The 19,290-nt window shown below is 39.7% G+C and overlaps 1 protein-coding gene across 7 annotated transcripts; it reads left to right on the top strand.

Annotated features, from left to right (window-relative positions):
• The first annotated feature begins 914 nt into the window (after nucleotides 1–914).
• On the top strand, nucleotides 915–18,778 carry LOC122879660 (CLK4-associating serine/arginine rich protein). 7 transcript variants are annotated; one of them, XM_044204076.1, is made up of 21 exons: nucleotides 915–1,070; nucleotides 2,560–2,699; nucleotides 4,528–4,625; nucleotides 4,741–4,842; nucleotides 8,447–8,526; nucleotides 8,794–8,878; nucleotides 9,008–9,144; nucleotides 9,508–9,604; nucleotides 10,035–10,113; nucleotides 10,204–10,277; nucleotides 10,374–10,415; nucleotides 10,502–10,690; nucleotides 11,140–11,457; nucleotides 11,549–11,734; nucleotides 12,468–12,507; nucleotides 14,944–15,004; nucleotides 15,176–15,234; nucleotides 15,330–15,376; nucleotides 15,452–15,537; nucleotides 15,793–15,817; nucleotides 18,012–18,778. In XM_044204076.1, the coding sequence occupies exons 2-21, from the start codon at nucleotides 2,601–2,603 to the stop codon at nucleotides 18,052–18,054; spliced, it is 1,947 nt and encodes a 648-aa protein (XP_044060011.1). In that variant the 5' UTR covers nucleotides 915–1,070; nucleotides 2,560–2,600; the 3' UTR covers nucleotides 18,055–18,778. The 7 variants fall into 7 exon arrangements, 6 of the variants coding, with proteins under 6 accessions (XP_044060011.1, XP_044060008.1, XP_044060007.1 ...); XM_044204073.1 differs by having other exon boundaries at nucleotides 15,793–15,869; nucleotides 18,012–18,150; XM_044204072.1 differs by lacking the exon at nucleotides 18,012–18,778 and having other exon boundaries at nucleotides 15,793–17,038.
• The last annotated feature ends 512 nt before the right edge of the window (nucleotides 18,779–19,290 follow it).

The raw sequence follows: 19,290 nt of genomic DNA, 5'->3' as shown, positions 1-19,290 counted from the left end.
TTAACCTTCATGATTGAGTTTAGGTAGTGATAAGCGTTACCATTCTCACTTTCTAATATCATCATTATATGTACATGTGCACTTATTAGATGTACAAATTCCAACCATATAGCAAAAAGTTAAATATAATAAAATTAAATAAATGTTAAGAATGTGAAGAACCAACTGGCAAGTGACTTGAAAACAGGCATGTGGCATGAGGGAACTAACAAATCAAACTCCGACAGGTGGTCCAGTTCAAACTGTTGTGATAAAAGCCATTAAACACCATTAGGAATCAGGGTTCACATGAGGTCAAATGCTGTAAGCCTGCAACTAAATGCTAAAAAATATAAATGAAAATGTCTCTAAAACAAAACCATTTTATATCAACATCTTCAATAAGCACTGCAGTTCATGCTTGACCGTGGAAAAAGTAGTTTGACAAAACAATTACAGCTAAAGGGCCACTTACTAGCTTTTCTTGGATCTCTCAACTGTATCACATGGTATTTATCAGCACTTTTTTGTTTGCTCAGCTGTCATGGAGATGGATCTCGACAAACTCAAATTCACTTAAGTGGATCTTGAGAGCACTGGCGTGAGTCAACAGAACCAACAGATTAATTGAAAAATATGTATTAACTATTGGGACTAATTTGAACAAAAAGTAGGCTATATTTACAAAGTCATAGGTTAATGGAAGAGAGCAGTAAAAGCCTGTTTTGACAGCAAGTTACATGTTAAAAGTGAAACAGTTTCCAGCTTTTGCATTCAACTTTATAACCAGCCACATTTTGTTAACACAAAAATATGTCTAGTTTTTACACTTTGCAAGTTCTAATGTTTATAAAAGCATCAAATCGAGCATTGTGTGTGTTCAGTGTATGGTTCACCACCCAGACAGCAGCTTCTTCACACATGCTGTTTTTAGAGCACATACTAGCCATAAAGCCATGCAGCGCCCCCGCAGGCCGAGCTCGGTACTGCACAGAGCAACTACAACAGAAGGAGGCGGTGACAGCACTGCGCTAACATCGTCTTCGGCTGAACGAAACAACCCGAGTGTGTGTTAGCGGTCAGTAAAACAGGTACACAGTGAAATTCAAAACGATGTTGAATGTGTTGTGCAGCTGTATTTCGTGTTGTTTTGGTGTTAGTGAGGCTTTGATGCACGCGTTGTTCCTGACGTCTTTGCAGATTAGCTAAACTAAACTAAGCTAAGCTAAGGTAGGCTAGCTGTGATGCTAACTGGCTAATAGCAGCATAGGCCCGGGCTGCATGCGTAACCAGGCCTATTTGTATGCTAACAAACTCCTAGATAACTTTGAAAACATGCTGTTTCACATCCCAATCGACCTAAAAGCGATAGGAGGGATGCGCAAATTATAGAATTAAATGAGGTTTACAATAGATAAACAGTGCTGTGGTGTGACGAGCTTGACAACGTTAATATTGGATAGTTAGCTAGGTTAGCCCTTTTGGCTCTAGGCGGTTTAGCTGCTAATATTACTTTAATCTACTAAATAAACAGAAATACTGCCTGTGATTAAAAACGGAGAGGCGATGAATCAAAGCTCACAATAACAAGGTTGTGCCATTTGATAATATACAGTAGCTACAGTTAATAATATAAAGTCCATACAGTTACAAATTGTGGTTGTAATGAACCCTCAGTCTGACAAATCAATTGGAAATATAGAAAACTCAAAGTATTGGAAGTGATATGCAAACATGTATCAGCTTTTTCTTTGTCTAGTTTGTTGGCTTGAATGTCACTTTCCTTTGCAACACTGAACAGTATTGGCTACAGTCAGGACCAGCTTAAAATTGTTAGGACACGTAAGTCACTAAAACATCTATTTACATATATGTAGGTAAAAATGTCTGTAGGTAGGACTGTGCAATATAAGGAAAGAATACCAGTAGGTATATGCAAATAATCAAACAGCATCCTTTTGATATCAATAAGTATATAGCCATGTCTTTGACAAAAGGAAAAATCAGTTATCTAGTTAAAAGTTTATAATAATGCACTGTATATTTACAAGAAGTCAATGTGTAAATTTCATTTCCGAGTATTTCAGAAAACATTCTAACTGCTTTGTAGTGTTTGTTTACACAAAATGTGCTCACAATATTAATAACATGAGTAACATTTTTAGAAAAATAGAAATGCTAATACCACAAACAAATTAGTAATGCTGATATATTGATTGCTCATTTATATCTGTACTTAATAAGATTGAGAGTCACTATTTAAATCCTGGGTAAAACAATATATGAGCCTCGGCATTGTGCTCTCAGATGTATTGATTGTGTTTTATGGTTATTTATTTTGGTGAGAAGTAGAGAGTAGGGGAGTAAGGTTTAAAATATTTATATCAAAGAAATGATGTGGGAGCCAGAAGTTACGTACAGTAATCTCTCAGAAGAGCAGTTCTGTGGAGCTTGTCCCAGTCAAATATTTAGGAACAAAATTTCTTTTTCACTCCATGCCTCTTCCACTTTCATCTCTGTCATGAATTTCCTCACATCCTTGTATGCTCTCCCATGTTTATTCCCTCTTTGCCTCTACAGCAGCCGTGCCCCGCCGCGCCCCCACCCCCAGCGGAGCCGTCATGTGGCAGGAGGCCCGCAAACATGAGCGCAAGCTCCGTGGCATGATGGTAGATTACAAACGCCGAGGAGAGCGCCGGCGAGAGTACTACGAGAAGATAGTAAGAAATGTTGTCATCTGTCTGAGCATCGAATGCAGAGATAATTATTTCTGCTACAGTGTTGCTCTGTGGGAGCAAATCTGATCCTCTGGGTTCAAAGTGCTGTTCTGATCTGGAGCACAATACTTGTCCTACCACTGATCTTCTGCTGACCTCGACTGGGATGATTAGATGACACTAAACTTATTAAGTTTTAAGATCTCACGATTTCCATATGTGAAAACGGCAGACTGAAAACCACCATCTTTCGAAAACCAATCAGCAAAAACACACTCCTCAGTGCGGACAGTAATCACTGAAGAAACCTTATTAAAAACATCCCCATAGAATAATTTCTCAGGCTACGCCGAAACTGTAGTGAGGACGATGATTTCCAGTCAAAAGTCACTGAACTAAAGAAACACTTTAAGGTTAGGGGATACCCTATTACACATATAGATACAGCCTATCAGAGAGCAGTGATCCCAAATACACATTCCCTATTGGACAAAAAGCCCAGACGCCAAACTTCTTCAGGAGTTTGCTTTTTAACTGTCAGTACTTTGGCACTTCTACAAAGCGAACCCCCACTTCATTCAGACGAGAACGTAACGCACAGGGAAGAAATCCTGTCGTTTATAAACTGCTGTAGCACTCACATTATCTTCGTACTGCAATGTCTCTGCGGTTTGGTGAATGTCAGCCAAACTAAACAAGCTCTAAAAGTGAGGATTGCAGAACATAAGACTCTTGAGTCCAGGCATGAAGTGAGTTCTTGAGAGCTTCTTCTCTCACATTTTATACTGTTTGCTACTGTAGTGACAGCACACTCTGCTGGATAAACTTTGTAGTGACCTCTATATCTTAACATAGGCCTTTCTTTCTGCCTAATATGCTGAAAAAACTTTTTTATATTGACTCATAAGAATCTTGAGTATGCGATGGCATGTTATTTTTCGAATGCAAATCATGGATTGGCCTCTACCCTGAAATTCTCGGGTGTTGAAAAGATTTCCTCATTTCCTATGGGAGCAGATATTGTAAACAAACTGTTATGCAGAGAAAGCTACTGGATTTATACACTGAACACAAACCATATGATTAAACGAGGAATTGAATTTATCTTGTTTTCTATGAATGTTTTGAGAAATTAATCCATTATGTGTTTCATGATTGTTCTGACATTTCATAAAAAGTTTGATGGTTTCTATGATGATTTTATGAGATATATTTGTATATATGCTGTGACAATATGGCATTGGCTAGACGTCAGCAACGCCCAGGACCTGTCCATCCAATGAGAGACAGGTATTAGCTGGGCGTAGGCATTTTAAACATCTACACCACCACTGCCTCTTCTTCCTCTGATGAAGACACGCTTTATGTGGAAACATTAGTTGCTGCACCTTATTAAAAGGTCGTGTGCTCCAGATCTCATCTTTGCAGATCCTGCCTCAGTTGTCCTGCCTGTTGAGCTTTAAGTTAGTAAATGCGCAGAGACTACACCTGTTGTTAGCTTTCTGTTTCTGCCAGTTGTGTTTTGTTCTAGCTGTCTAAATGGAGCCTAATTTAGCCCTGAGATGACAAGATGAATACAATTAACTCTCAGAGTTGCTGCAGCATTTTGAAAAATGAAGAAAAGATTTGTGAGCCAAGTTTGCAAGACACTGTAAAGTAGCCACCACACACATAGCCTAAATTGTGCTTCTGGTTTGAAAAGAAGATGAAATTGAGGAGTTAAAGGGCTGCACAGTATTATATATTTCACTATTTGACTAGTTATTTTATTTAGTTAGTTATAAGATGCCATTTTATTGTCTTTTGACTGCCTCTTGTTTTGTCTCGACAGAAAAAAGATCCAGCTCAGTTTCTGCAGGTTCATGGCCGAGCCTACAAGATCCATCTGGATCCTGCTGTGGCACTGGCTGCAGAGAGCCCCATCAACATGTGAGGAAACACACACACACACACCATATACACTAGACATCACACACACCAGATGCACAGTGCTTGTGGGATCTTCTTGATCAGATCATAACTCTTTCTCTTGTTTTGTCAACAGGATGCCTTGGCAAGGAGATGCCAACAACATGATTGACAGGTTTGATGTCAGGGCTCACCTGGATTACATCCCCACCTACACACCTCCACTGCTTAACACATCGTAAGTCTTAAAATGACCTGACGCCACATTTAACCACAGAATCTGTCTAGTGTGAATGTATTATGATATTTAATTTCTTGCCTTATGATTGTACACAATTGTAAACAATTGCAGGGTATTGTGGAGACATTCACTTGTTCATCGCAGATTATTATACATTTTGATAGAGCCCGACCGAAATGGGATTTTTGAGACCAATACTGATTTTAGAGGGGAAACTGTTACTGATTATTTTTTGAGCTGGTATGAAAATAGACCTTTTCTGTGTGGATTTTGCACCGATGTGCCTTTGCAAAGGTACTCAGAAGGCTGCTTTCTTAAGCAAATAATTATTTAAGTTAAATATTCTTTAACATGTTAAATAATTGAACATATACGTTGTCAACCAATTCTAGAAATGAATCAGAATCAGAATCAGAATCAGAAATACTTTATTGATCCCCGTAGGGAAACTCTTTGTTCCAGTAGCTCTTCTTTACGTCAGTGCACACAGGAGAAAACGATATTATACACTATAAACAGGTCAGAAATAAATTAAGTAACATGTTGGTATAAGTATAAGATAAACTAAGTGTCGAGTACCAAGTGGGTTTACTGGTAGATGGTGAAGTACAGTATAAATACAATGTCACTAATTATGTAATAAATAATAGTAAAAGCGGAGGTGCATGTACTGTCGAGAGTAATTGAGGTATATCCGTAACAGTAATAAGAAAAACTAACAAGGAAAACTAATATTGCACTTGAGTAGTAAACAGAATATTGCACAATTATTATTAAGATGTAATGCTCAATGTCCAGTTTAGTGACCTAGGGTCAAACAGACTAATCCTTAGAGGAGGAGTTAAATAGTTTGATGGCCACAGGCAGGAATGACTTCCTGTGGCGCTCTGTGGTGCTCTTTGGTGGGATGAGTCTTCCGCTGAAGGTGCTCCTTTGTTTAGCCAGCACGTCATGGAGCGGGTGGGAGACACTGTCCAAGATGGCGTGTAGTTTGGCCAGCATCCTCCTCTCTGACACCACCGCCAGAGAGTCCAGCTCCACCCCACAATGTTACTGGCCTTACGGATCAGTTTGTTCAGTCTGTTTGCGTCCGCTACCTTTAACCTGCTGCCCCAGCATGCAACAGCATACAGGATAGCACTGGCCACCACAGACTCATAGAACATCTTCAGCATTGTCCGGCAGATGTTGAAGGACCTCAGCCTCCTCAGAAAATAGAGGCGGCTCTGGCCCTTCCTGTAAACAGCCTGAGTGTTCTTGGTCCAGTCCAGTTTATTATCCAAGTGTACTCCCAGGTACTTGTAGTCCTCCACAATGTCCACAATGAACACTGAGAAATAAAGAATAAAATGAATAGCTAAATAAACATCAGTACTGTGCAGTATCAGTCAGTTGCTGAAGTAGCATAAAATGCCATGGAAATACTCAAGTAAAGTACCTCTTTAAATTGTACTAAAGTAGGCTACAATACTACTAAATGTACTTAGTTACATTCCACCACTGCTCTCTACTAAACCACATATTCTCTAACTTACTCTATGAAGCTCTGAGATTCATGCTATAGCTTTGTTCCGATTATGAACCATTATTTCAAAGGATTTAACTCCAATCAGAAACACCACCGCACCGTCAGCTGCTGAGATGCTCTGATGCTAACCTTTCAATCTGCTACTGACTGACAAACTATAGCTGGCTAGCTCGCTGGCTAACACAGCAAACAGTTGTGATAAGCATGAGTGACGTGACGGTTGTCAGGGACAGGGTTATATTAGAGCTATATTGAAAGGGGGAAATGATCTGTTCATTGTTTGTTAACTTTCCAGCAATGTATTTCACAAACTAGTTACAGCAGCTTACCGCGAACACACCGCTTTGACACCACTATGTCTGCTCAGCTGTGCACATGGCACTCTACAGTAGTGATAGCACCAGCCCACACTTCCCAGCATGCACTCCATAGTGCTGAAAGCGGTTCTAGTTATTTGCATTTTGGAACATAAGGAAGCTGATACTGTTTGTTAGTGTTTGTAATGTGTCTGTTCAGAACATGGTGTTTTATGTTGTTAGTTGGTATTTTTGTGCTGGTTTATAGTTTTAACCATTAGTGAGGTGGCTGTTACGTTTACTGTAGAGAGCTTATTGAGAGCTTCTTCTTTCTTCAAATTTTACAGTTTACTACTGTAGAGACAGCATACTCTCCTGGATAAACTTTGTAGTGACCTCTATATATTAACATAGGCCTTTCTTTCTGCCTAATATGCTGCTTTATATTAGCTCATATTGGATAACATATATGCTTATACTGATATTTTGTCAGGTTACGGTTTGATATTTGGGGCGTTTGACTAAAAGAGAGCAGAAGTTATGGCTACAACAAAGCACCATACCTTAACATAAAATTATGTCTTAAGAGAGAGTGCTTTGAAGTATTAAGCATGGATGATTGTTACTGTCGCACAAAGCGCTGACGCTGTGTGTGATCAGAGACTGTTCAGAGTGTCTTTGGTGTGATTTGACAGCGCAGATTATAAGAGGAGGAAAAGAGAGAAAATAGCGAGGGGCGCAGAGAAGAGACAGGCCAGAGGAAGTGACAGAAAGTGTCCACAAAAACTCTGTACAGTGTCTATTGTAAAACTGAGCTAGCCTAACACAATAGCACGATGTCTATGCTTCAGCATCTCAGCAGAAAGCATAACATTACAGTCTCTGCGTCCAGTCCACAGAGCGGACCCGACACAAGGTATAGGAAGGCTAGTAAAGACTGTAGGTTATGTTAATTATGGCTATATGTAATGCCTAATTAACAACGTAAATGAATACGGTGGCTAGTTATGATGTCCCTAAGTTAGCTAGGTTTTGTTCAAGATATTAACCACAGAAAATAAAATGCAGCGGTCAATTTGTGAAAGCCTGAGCTTCATTCATGTTATTTATTATTAGGATAGTAACAGTTCCTGTCCACTCGTTTAAATGTAACATAAATGTTATGCCTGAGCTGTAGTTAAGTTGAAACTTGCAGTTCTGAAAGTATAAGTATACACCTTTTTTTTAAAAGCAAAAAGTGATTGTTTTTGCATTTCAAAAATGTTTTTCTTTAAAACCCAGGGTGTAATATGGCACTTAAATGAACTAAATGGGTTTTGTTTTGACAGATAATATTATGGTATGCAATTTAAGCAATAAAAATGTAGATTCTTCTAAAAAGGAAACCAATTAGTTGTTCATTTTTTTTCTTTTGCGTATTTACTATTGCTCTTTAATAAAGCAAACGTATTTCTTATCGATTGATGGAATAATCTGTAGAATACTTGATTACTAAAATAATCGATAGCTGCAGCCCTAGTTGTGGTATCACCTCACAGTCTTCTTACTCTACTCTTCTGTAGATTACAGCTGGCGGTCAAAAACACTGGTTGTTACTGTATGTTAAAATAACAGTTACTTAGTAATTTAACAGGTAATTGATGAGATTTTTTTATTTCTTCCTCTACACTTCTTCAGAGTCAGATGTTTCAGCCTCAGTTAGAAGCTAAAAATGCCCAGTGTGGAGAGATTTGAGTATTCAGTGAAGTGGTAAATGTAAACCCTCTGTCTCATACAGCACCCCAGAGCAGGAGATGGAGGAGAGGAAGTGCAATTATGAGCGCTACAGAGGCCTTGTGCAGAATGACTTTGCCAACAGTGAGTATCACAAACCTCATAGCTGATGTTCTTTCAGGAAAAGGTTGAATTTCATTCGACTTTCAGAAACTACATCAGCAGTGAGTAATGTAATACATTAACATTTGGTTTCATGTTGCAACACTGTCAAGCCACTGTTGAAACATTTTATATATGTGTAGTGCTGCACATGTTCTTAATGGGACTATAATAGTCTGTTAACTTGCCCTCAGTGGGTATATTTTGCAGTTGTGTTGTGCTCTTAAACTCCCTGCTGTCGTCCTACAGTCTCTGAGGAGCAGTGTTTATATCAGATCTACCTGGACGAGCTCTACGGTGGCCTGCAGAAACCAAATGAGGACGAGAAGAAAAAGTACGTCATTTAATTGTTATCAAAATGGTAGTTTCATCCCCACTGTGCATTTAAATGCATGATTCTTAGAGTTTGCTTGGAGCATTTAAGTTGGCTGTGTATTTATGAATCCTTCCTCTCATTGTGCAGACTGGCTGAGAAAAAGGCCACCATTGGTTACACCTATGAAGACAGCACTGTGACAGAGCCCGACCCCCAGTCAGACAAAGATGAAGACAATTCGGAGAACAGTGAATCCGAAGAGGATGAGGGCATCCCAGATATTGGTGAGGAAATGGGTTTGGCACTAATGAGATTCAGGCATCAGGAAAATTAAAACTCCAGAGACAAACCAAACAAAGAAAAAAAGCTGTGATGTTAAGCAGCTTCAGAAACAGGATGCATAGCAGAAACAACCGCTTTCAGTTTTCACTTCATTAGTTTGAAAAAAAACAAACATATCTGGCTCAATATATGTAGAAATAATTATTCAAGCACAACGCAATGATATTTTCTTCTTTATTCCCCTCTGAAAATACAAATCCTCTCTGTCTCTGCAAATGTTGCAGGAGTATGAGGGTAAAATCTGCTTTGACATGTTGCTGTGTTTAAAAAGCTTTGCATCATGTTGTCTCTGTGTATATGTACAGATGTGGAGGTTGACGTTGATGAGCTGAACCAGGAGCAGGTGTTGGACCTAAACAAAATGGCAACCCCATATGGAATGGCTGAAGGAGACTTTGTTAGGTAACATCTCTGTGATTATATCATCATGTCTCAAAGGTCAAATGTAGAGCAAAGCAAAAATACAGGTTTGGAAGAATACAACACCTATTGGCTGTGATTGAGATTTTCTTTGTCAGTTTACAAATAAATAAGAAATTCAGTGAACTCATATATAAAGTCTTGAAAGATTTTGTAAGAATATGAACTACAAAAAGAACTCATAATGTTGGTATTATTTCAGCATTTTTATTAATATTAACAAACCTATAGGAGACCAAAATCAACATTGTCTCCTTCCTTCAGTGCAATGAACACCGACAGTGCAGCCTATTCAAAATAATTCTGTGAATGTTTATATTTTAATAAGAAAATATATTAAATGGCTAAACATTTTACACTGTTAACATAATGATTGCGTTTATCATTGTAAAACTGTTAACATGTTTATCAGGATGTTGAGGAAAGACAAGGAGGAAGTGGAGGCCATCAAACATGCCAAGGCTCTGGAGGCGGAGAAGGCCATGTACTCTGTAAGATGACATCCACTGAAGAATTTGTGTGTGTGTGTGTCGTGGGATTGCTATGTGCGACTTTTTAAGGGACATGTTTGATCCTCTCAGGGCCGGCGTTCTCGCAGACAAAGAAGAGAGTTCAGAGAAAAGAGACTAAAAGGTAGACAGATCAGCCCACCAAGGTAAATTCATGTTGTCCTTTTGTAGGGTTTTTACTCATTAACAGTCCACTTACCTCAAAACAGGTTAACTTATCTCCTCATCCTCCTGTATTTCAGCTATGCCAGGAGAGACAGCCCAACGTACGATCCCTATAAACGGTGAGTGGACTCTTTTGTCCTTTCCTGATTTATTTATTTATTTATTTTGTGTGTGTGTTTGAACTTTATTTTCTGATCTCTCTCAGGCCAGAGTCGGAGTCGAGCTCTGAGTCTCGGTCACGCTCTCGTTCTCCTGGTCCAGAGAAGATCACCTTCATCACCAGTTTCGGAGGCAGCGATGATGAAGCTGCAGCAGCAACACAAACAACCGCTCCTCACTCTGGCAACGCCCCCTCCAACTTGCAGCACCCTGCAGGTCATAGCAGGGGCTCCCGGTCGGTAACTTTCCATCTTCCTGGCTTTTCATTGGTTATTTTCCACTTACAGTCAATTTGTTGTCTGTTGAAATGACCACAGCTGTTGAGGCAGAAAGAATACTGACGATGAAATACTGATTTTTGTGGTAGGTGAGGTTTTAATTAAGCATAATGTCAGTGCAAAGTTGCTGTTACGTAACAAATGGACTTTTTCAACTCTGCATGTGAAAATTTGTGTGATTGGATAGTTTTAATCGTTGACACACATTTACTAGTTTATGATTATGCATGTCAGATTATGGCAAGGCAATGAGTAGCAAGTATATGAAATTTTAATATTTGATTATTTATACCTCCTATACAAAGTGACAGTAAGATTTCTTAAAAACAAGAAAACAGTAGTATTCTGAAGATAGGCTAGGTGCTGGGCTGGTGTTGTTACTAAAACAGCGTGTCTGTTTGTCCAGGAGACGAAGGTCATCCTCCAGTCGCTCCCCTTCCTCCTCCTCACACTCATCATCTCGGTCCTCCTCTCGCTCTTCTTCCCGTTCTCGTCGTGCCCGACGTGGACGCGGAGAAAGGGATGGGCGCCGATCCCGGAGCCGATCGCGGTCGAGACGGCGTTCCAGATCTCACTCCCGGGGTAGAGGAGGGAACGGACGGGCCGGATCCTGGAGGAGACGTGACCGGACACGGTCGCAGTCCAACGGCCGAGACAGGGAGCGAGAGAGGGACAGAGACAGGGACCAGGACAGGAGACGATACTCAGCACGCAAACGAACAAGGTAAGACTCTCCATTGTCTCCAACAGTGCTTTAGTTATTGATTTACAACACACTTGGCAGTGACCCAGGCACTCTTTTACTTTTCTGTCAGGTCCCGTTCCAGCTCACGGCAGGGGGGCAGTTTGCGGAGAGGGGGTCGGAGCAGTGGAGGCCACCGGCGGGGAGACAGCGACAGCCACAGTCCCTCTCAGTCCCCCAGTCGCGCTAACCACAGTCCCTCCCCTGCTCACAGAGGAGTCCAGCCCTCTACTGCCACCGTCTCTGACAAGCTAAGAAAGTAAGAAGACCATGTAAACACTGTAGCAGAGACAAACTCTGTTGGTGATAATAGAGAAATATCTTTTAACTCCTGAACAGAAGCAGTAGCTGGAGAGGCACTGATCATGATTGCCTAAAAGATGTTCTTAATAGGTTCGCAGTAATTGGTTTAGTCCCATTTTACCAACCCAGGCATATTATACACTGCAGTTATTGACTATTTGATTAAAAACGTATCACCACTATGTAAACTTTTCATTCATTTACCCATGAGTGGTATAATTTAACATGTAGACCCCGTAGTATTTCAGTTGAAGTCAAAACTTGAAAATTATTGAGTGTTTGATTATTGCTTTCCCTTTTAAAACTGTTCATAAACATTGAAAGTTTACACACGTAGAAATTTCTGAAGCAGTTGTTAATTTCTTTGTCTTTAAATTTTGAAAGAGGAGCAGGTGTCGAGGACTAAGCCTCTGCTACAACTTAGCTGTTTATCTAACAATAAGTGTTTGGGCACAGTGTAGGTTTTCTTTAAACAGCCAGCCTAGCAATTAAGCGTTATTAAGCCATAAGAATAATTTATGACTATTGTTTATTATTGATTTTTTTCTGGTTAATTCATTGTTAATTCATGTTTTTAATACCTATATGTATACCTTGACATGATGAAGAAACCATGTTTTTTTATTTTTTTGACAAATCAAGACGTCTTCATCACCCCAGCTAATTGTCCTTTTTCTTCCTCTGTCCAGGCCTGATACTCCGGGTGGTAAAGAGACGGGAGCTGCCAAAGTCAGTAAGAATTTGATCTAGCTGGGTTTCTTGCTAAAGCCTACGCCTCCCTCATCCCTGACAGGCTGACATGGTTGTCCACCAGACTGGGATGTAGAAGCCATTGTTGCCCACAGAAAATAAAATGATGTGATTTGATTTTTTTTTATTTTTTTCCCTGCAAAGTGGACATGCGCTGCAGTCAAAGCTCTTCTTCTATTTTGCAATTGCCATTACAGTATTCTTCACCTACTCAGTGTTTTGCTGAGAAGAATGTGAACTTGCCAACACTGAAAATGACTGAGTTAATGCTGCCATCTCTGTATGGAGTGAACATTTAGGCATCCTGTGAAGTCATTATTGTCTCGATTGTTCTTTTAGTCTGGGTTGTGCATGCATGTATACATATACATGTTGATGAACGAGTGCAGTGTCTTTATATCTGTTTGTAGTCTCAAATACACAACAGTATATCACATATCACTTCCTAGCAGGAAGATAACCATGTGTCTTGTTACAACTTATGAATCAGTATTGGCCAAGTGATCATTTAATAGTGACAGAAGACGTTCGATTAATCTTTGATGGAAAAACAAGATGGGTATGCTCTGGACAGTCGTTTTTGGGCTTGTTTGAACAAGCAGCCGAGCGCACTAACTCTTAATGAAATGCTTTATGTCCCACATACAGATTGACGACTTGAGACGAGAGTTAAAGAAATAGTTGGACGTTTTTGGAAATACACTTATTTCCTGTCTTGCAGAGAGTTGAGGAAGATTATTACCACAGTCATGTCTGTCCGCGAAATATGAAGCTACTGGGAGCAGTCGTTACAGCTAGCCTGGGTGTGTCTAAAGCTAACCTAACAATCTACCTACGAGCACATCTAAAGCTCACTAATTAACACACATCAAATCACAGTTTAATGAAGGTGATGTGCCGGCCTATTGCTAGATTAAACAAACCACATATAATGTGTTTAATTAGTGAACTTTAGAGGTGCTAGTAGGTGGATTTTGTTACTTTTGGACAGAGCCAGCCTAGTTGTTTCCAGTCTTGATGCTAAGCTAAGTAGCTGCTCATGGTAGCTTTGTATTTAGTGTACAGACATGAGTATCCATCTTCTCATCTAACTCTCTACAAGACACTAGCCGTGTTTCCATCAATGTATTTTTATGCGCATTTTGAAGTATTTCATTAGAAAAGGTTGGAAACAGCTTGAGGTGGTTTTTGCCTCTCCTTTTTTTTTTTTTTTTTTAAAGAGCTAATGCGCTTAATGGGAGATGTAAACATCTTTTTCCGACTACGTTCTGACGCAGCAAACATTTAATTCACATAAATGATCAGTTGTTTCTGCTTCAAGAGAAGAAGAAGAATGTTTCTGCTGTCTGCATCTTCCCAGATATTCTCATAACGCTCTCTGCTTCTTCTTTGAGAATTATTGGCGGTTGGCAAACAGCTGGTTTTGTTTCTGGTTTGCGACCTCTACTTCTTCTACTCTGTTTATTACAGCCATACGTAACGAAGCCTATACCGCCAACTTCTGACAAAACTACGCTGTAGCCTAGTTTATTCGCTCCAAACCAGTTGGTGGAAACGCACCTAATTCACTTTTTTGCGACATTTCAAATGTTTCCTTCAAATTCGCTTAACAGTTAGATGGAAACACGGCTAGTGAATAAACGTATTTCCCAAAATGTCCAACTTTTCCTTTTAAGACTGAAGAACCTACTAGTTTGTTATCTTCTAACATTCTGGACCGTTTGCTGTCCTGTCTCTTCTCACTGAATTTCCTGGCAAAGAAGAAAATATTTGAATACACTCCAACAGTCAAACAGACAAGTAGAGTGGAAGTTATTATCTGCTTCTGTTAAAATTGCCTGCGGTGTTGTGACCTGCAGTTTTTCTTGCCTGGCCAGGTTTAAACAGCTCAGTGATGGGTGTGTCACTGACAAAATGCCACTGGCTCTTTCTAAGCTTTCTGAACTTGCCGGACCTGAACTTGTCCTCGTTTCGCTTTCCGACCCTCTCTCCTTCTTCTGCCATCCTCCCTTTTTATCTCTGGCAGCGTTTGTACATATAAATATATTGTGTAAAGGTTTGTGTGACTAGATCCTGTCCTGCTTCTGAGCTATCCTACAGCGGCTGCAAGCTACTGCTGCAGTTTGCCTCTGTCCACATACACACACACACACACACACACACACACACACACACACACACAGCCTGTTCAGCTTCCAGTGTGCTTGTTGACTCAACAAACTCTACTAGCTACTGTACATAAAGGTGATGGTACCGTAATTGTATAACAGTGTGGTGCCTTTGATCTCTCTCTCACACACATGCGCGCGCACACACACACACACACACACACACACACACACACACACACACACACACACACACACTTTTGTCAAGCTGTGAAAGGATGGGCTAACACAATTGTGTCACCTGCAGCCCAAGATGACCCCACAGGAGCGGCTGAAGCTCCGAATGCAGAAGGCGCTCAACAAACAGTGTGAGTACAACTGAGGAAGTTAAGAAACTGCACAGACGTCTGAGTCGTGAACATGTTGAAATCTTGTCCATTTTGTCACATTATGCAAATTACAAAGATAATACAACTCGTTTGTTGTTTTTGGTTGTTTTTTTCCCCCCTTCAATTTCCTGTATTTTTCCCATCCTGCAGCCAAGGCAGATAAAAAAGCCGCTCAGGTGAAGATCCAGCAGCAGGAAAACAAACGACAGGTGTGTGTGTGTGTGTGTTTGTACTTGAAATTTAGGCAGAAACAGAGACTGTGTTATCCTGCATCTCTCCTCATCACTGTGTGTTTGTTTTACAGGAGCGAGAGGGAGAGCTACGAGCCATGGCACGCAAGATACGCATGAAGTAAGAATCTGTGTGCATGTGGACTGTTTGGTATTTGTGTGTTGCAATTGTCTGACCCAGAGGTTTTGCGTTTAGGGAGCGTGAGAGACGTGAGAAAGAGAGGGATGAATGGGAAAGACAGTACGGCCGACAGAGCCACTCGCCTTCTCCTTCCAAATATGGTAAGACTTTAGGATTCTGATCACAAATGGCCATATGGATCTAATATGAATAATAATTTGGTTTAGTGGTTTAGTGCATTGTTGATTGTGTGTGCGCAGTCTTGCATACTCAAACGGAAGTAACCAAAATATTCAATCAGCTTAGTCTCTGTCTGATTTACTGGTGACAGTTTCTGTTCTGACAGTTTTTATAGGCTTTAAGATGTTCTGGCAGGCTATTGTTTTGATCGCGGCTCTGTGTCCTCTGTCCCTCAGGCCGAGAACACAACTCATACAGAAGGTATGCGAGAAGCCACAAGAATCTGCACAGCTCCGATGAAGCAGAATGAATAGTGGGATTTGTTCACACTAACGCACAAACACTGTCTCAAAGTCTCATCACAATTGTTTTATATGCAATACTTTAACAGTGTCTTGAGAGAGAAAAACAAAAACAAGTTTATACCTAAAGTCAAACAGAATACCTCAAACTTTTCACTGCGATTCATTTTTCCTCAGGACAAAAACTACCAGTTTGAACTTCAATACTTTCATAAGTATATTTTTATAAAGCAAGTTTAGAAATGTTTTTAGAGCCTGACTGGATCAATGCCGATATTTGAGAGTTTAAAAAATCCGATAACGATATATCTGCTGATTTGTTTTTTTTTAACATAAACTTATAAGAAGAAGAAGAAGAAAAAGAAGAAGAAACTTTATTCATACAGAACTTTTCAAAACAAAGTTACAAAGTGCTTTACATGATTGAACCAGGAATAAAACATTACAGGACTGCAGTGAGACGACAAATAAAATCAGACAATTAAAATAATACAAAAATAAAATGGAATAAAATACAAATAAACAAACAAGCTGTGCACTATAGCGATGAGCAAAGCTTTTCTTTTCAGTGTACTGAATCATTAGAGTCAGTTCATTAAAAAGATTTGTTCACTAAATCGTTCAGGGCTCGACTGCGTAGTCCCACTTGCTGAACTGAAACACTGCCGAACGTTCAGTTCAGCTCGCTAACTGGTGAACTGAGAACGGCCGTTCACGCACGACAAGCCAGTGAGCTGAGAATTTAGTTGGATAAAGATACCATTTGCAAACTGAAAGCTGCTATAACAAAGCACCCTACCCTATTATGTACAGCACGTGTATTTTCGCGACACCTAATTATTAAAGAATATCTGGTACTACTTCCTACTTCGAGACACGAGAGGGGCGGGCTTGAGCAGCTCAGCGACTGTCGATCACTCAGTTCTCACGTTCGCTGTACATTCAGTGAACGAACATACACCATCCACTCGCAGGAAAAGGATCTGAAACAGTCTCAGCCACCCATTTTTTTTAATATTGCAGGTTTCACCAGCATTGTAAACTACGACAGGTGGTGAGATTTTTTTTTTTTTTAAAATCAGGGATTGTCAAACATAACCTAGCTCTTTTTTCAATGTATTCAAAATCTAATGAGTACAGATGCAGCAGTTTTGTTTATGCACTCTATGATACTATCCCATCTCTCATTATGTGTCACAACTTGGTCTCAGGCAAGCAACACAACAATGCAACCACTCTATAAACTCTATAAACAAACACTGAAGGTACTGGACTTGTGTGTGTGTGTGTGTGTGTGTGTGGGGGGGGGGTCTAGTCTCTAGTAAATAAAGTAGTGACTTAAATCGAAGTTGTGTTTAAGTCATGATTTAAAGTGACAGTTTACCCCAAAATCAAAAGTACATATTTTATTTATCCATCTAGATTGTTTTGATGTGAGTTGCTGAGTGAACTGTTTACTTTCTACCGATAGTCCCTACATGAAACTGCTCACAACAAATCTGTGGATTATCTTGAGTAACTGGGTCGTGATTTCTGGAATAAGACATTGCTGTTGAGTTTTTCAAATGTATTTTGTTGGCGCTTTGAGCACCACATGCTGAGTGCCATATAGTCCCATTTTATATATATATATATATATGCAGACATCTCCACAGCCGATATCTCCAAAACTTGGCAACTCACACCAAAACAATCTAACACTACAGGTAAGAGGAAAAATATGTATTTTTGATTTTGGGGTGAACTGTCCCTTTAAGTCGTCCCTTCATATTCAGACTAACCGGTGAATCTGTGTTAGTCATTAAAGGCACAATCTCTTATTCACATATAAACAAAAGAGTTGCCCGACCACCAAAATATGAAACGCAGGATTGGAAGGTGCCATTGCTCCCAAACTGACAGATCTTTGATGCACAGTTTGAGTTGTTTAGTGTTACTCTAAGTTATTGATGTTAATGATGCTACTAAGGGCTTGTTTACATCAGTAACGAGTGTAAAAACTAGAGCAGAAACAGGCCTTTGTGTTCAGTTATGAAGTTAGTTTAGTGTTCGGGCTTTTTAGACAAGAAAGAGACATTTGTACATTTTCTTTATGATGTTTGTCACGTGATGCTGCTCTCACCATGATACTGATGCATTTGTCATTTTTCCAGGAGGTCACGGTCTCGGTCACGGAGTCCATACTACCGATACTGAGCTGTGGAAAACATCCTGCTGAAGGTTCAGCACAGTACTTTGTTGTTGGCACACTGTCCAACATGTAGGCTATTACTTGGAAATATGAAGATATGGACTGACTCCCTGTTGGCTGATAAACCAACTCAAAAATCTATACCTGAACACTTTGTTCTCTGTCTACAGAATATAACATTTTGACTGTGATACCTTAGTTTCACTAATTACACAGCCGATTGGTTCGAGTTTGATCTGCCCATTTCATTTCTGCTTCATCCTGTAAAGAGACTGCAGGTTTATTAAATGACTTTCTGGTTTCTTCTGCATGCGCCTTTGTTCCTTTTCTGCCTGAACAGTTATGCTCAACGTGGACTTGTCTGCAGACGTCCGTTTGAATTTTAAAGTACATAATACTAAGCAATATCTCACCTTTTACCTTACATCTTCCTCGTGTCATTATGCTCTTCATCAGCCTTTTACTTTCCTCTAAAAAGAAATGCTCACACTAAGGTCCATTTTAAACAACTTTCATGAGCTCATGTACAGGTATTTATACACATCGTTTAAAATGTCTTTATTAAAGATGCAAACAAAGTTCATGAATGAATTCAATCTATCGACCACTCTTTTTTTTTTTAATATTCTGTCCTCTGCCAACCGGTTAACAGCAGCAAATAACTTGTTTTGTTTCCAGTAATGTGGAATGTGAAATACAGAGCAACAAATAAAACTGACCTTGAAATTATTTGTTTGTTTTGTTTTTTCCTGTCTAGAATTCCCGTTGCATTGACAAGTTAAACACAAAACATACTGTACATTCAGGTTCCTTCACTGAAGTCATTTTGGTTTTGCTTTTGGTCCACATACTTGAATATTTGATTCAATAAAAATACATCGCACATCACTATATGCTATTACCGAGACACGTTTTTTCCTGTAGTAACTTGTGGTTCACCGGGAAGTTTTTTGTTGTTTTTTTTTTTTTAACGGAGTTGCAGTTTGTTGTTGTCAGGAGGTGGCGACAAATCTCAGTTTTGCAGCTAAAGATGCTTCACTGCAGCTTCTCTTTCCTGAGTGTTATTCTTTAACTTTCGGAGTGTTTCCTGAATGTTTATGGCTGTACAGCAGTTATAGCTGGTCAACAAGAAAAGGAGAAATGAATGTTCCTGTGGTTTTTAATTTGGGTTTTGGAGACACCTGTGGAAAACCAACGAGGTAGTTTCTCGGAGCTGCTGAGATGGAGCAACATTTTAATTT

Source organism: Siniperca chuatsi, linkage group LG7 (assembly GCF_020085105.1).
Source record: "Siniperca chuatsi isolate FFG_IHB_CAS linkage group LG7, ASM2008510v1, whole genome shotgun sequence".
In the NCBI taxonomy this organism is placed as follows: Eukaryota; Metazoa; Chordata; class Actinopteri; order Centrarchiformes; family Sinipercidae; genus Siniperca; species Siniperca chuatsi.
The sequence above is the reverse complement of the archived record's forward strand: the minus strand, read 5'-3'. Positions and strand labels throughout refer to the sequence as shown.

Bases quoted from the DNA above. Each gene is read 5' to 3' on its own strand.
- LOC122879660 (XM_044204073.1), top strand. From the start codon at position 2,601: ATGTGGCAGGAGGCCCGCAAACATGAGCGCAAGCTCCGTGGCATGATG. The intron at 8,879-9,007 runs GTACGTCATTTA...CTCATTGTGCAG, and splicing joins AATGAGGACGAGAAGAAAAA to ACTGGCTGAGAAAAAGGCCA. The intron at 9,605-10,034 runs GTAACATCTCTG...CATGTTTATCAG, and splicing joins GCTGAAGGAGACTTTGTTAG to GATGTTGAGGAAAGACAAGG.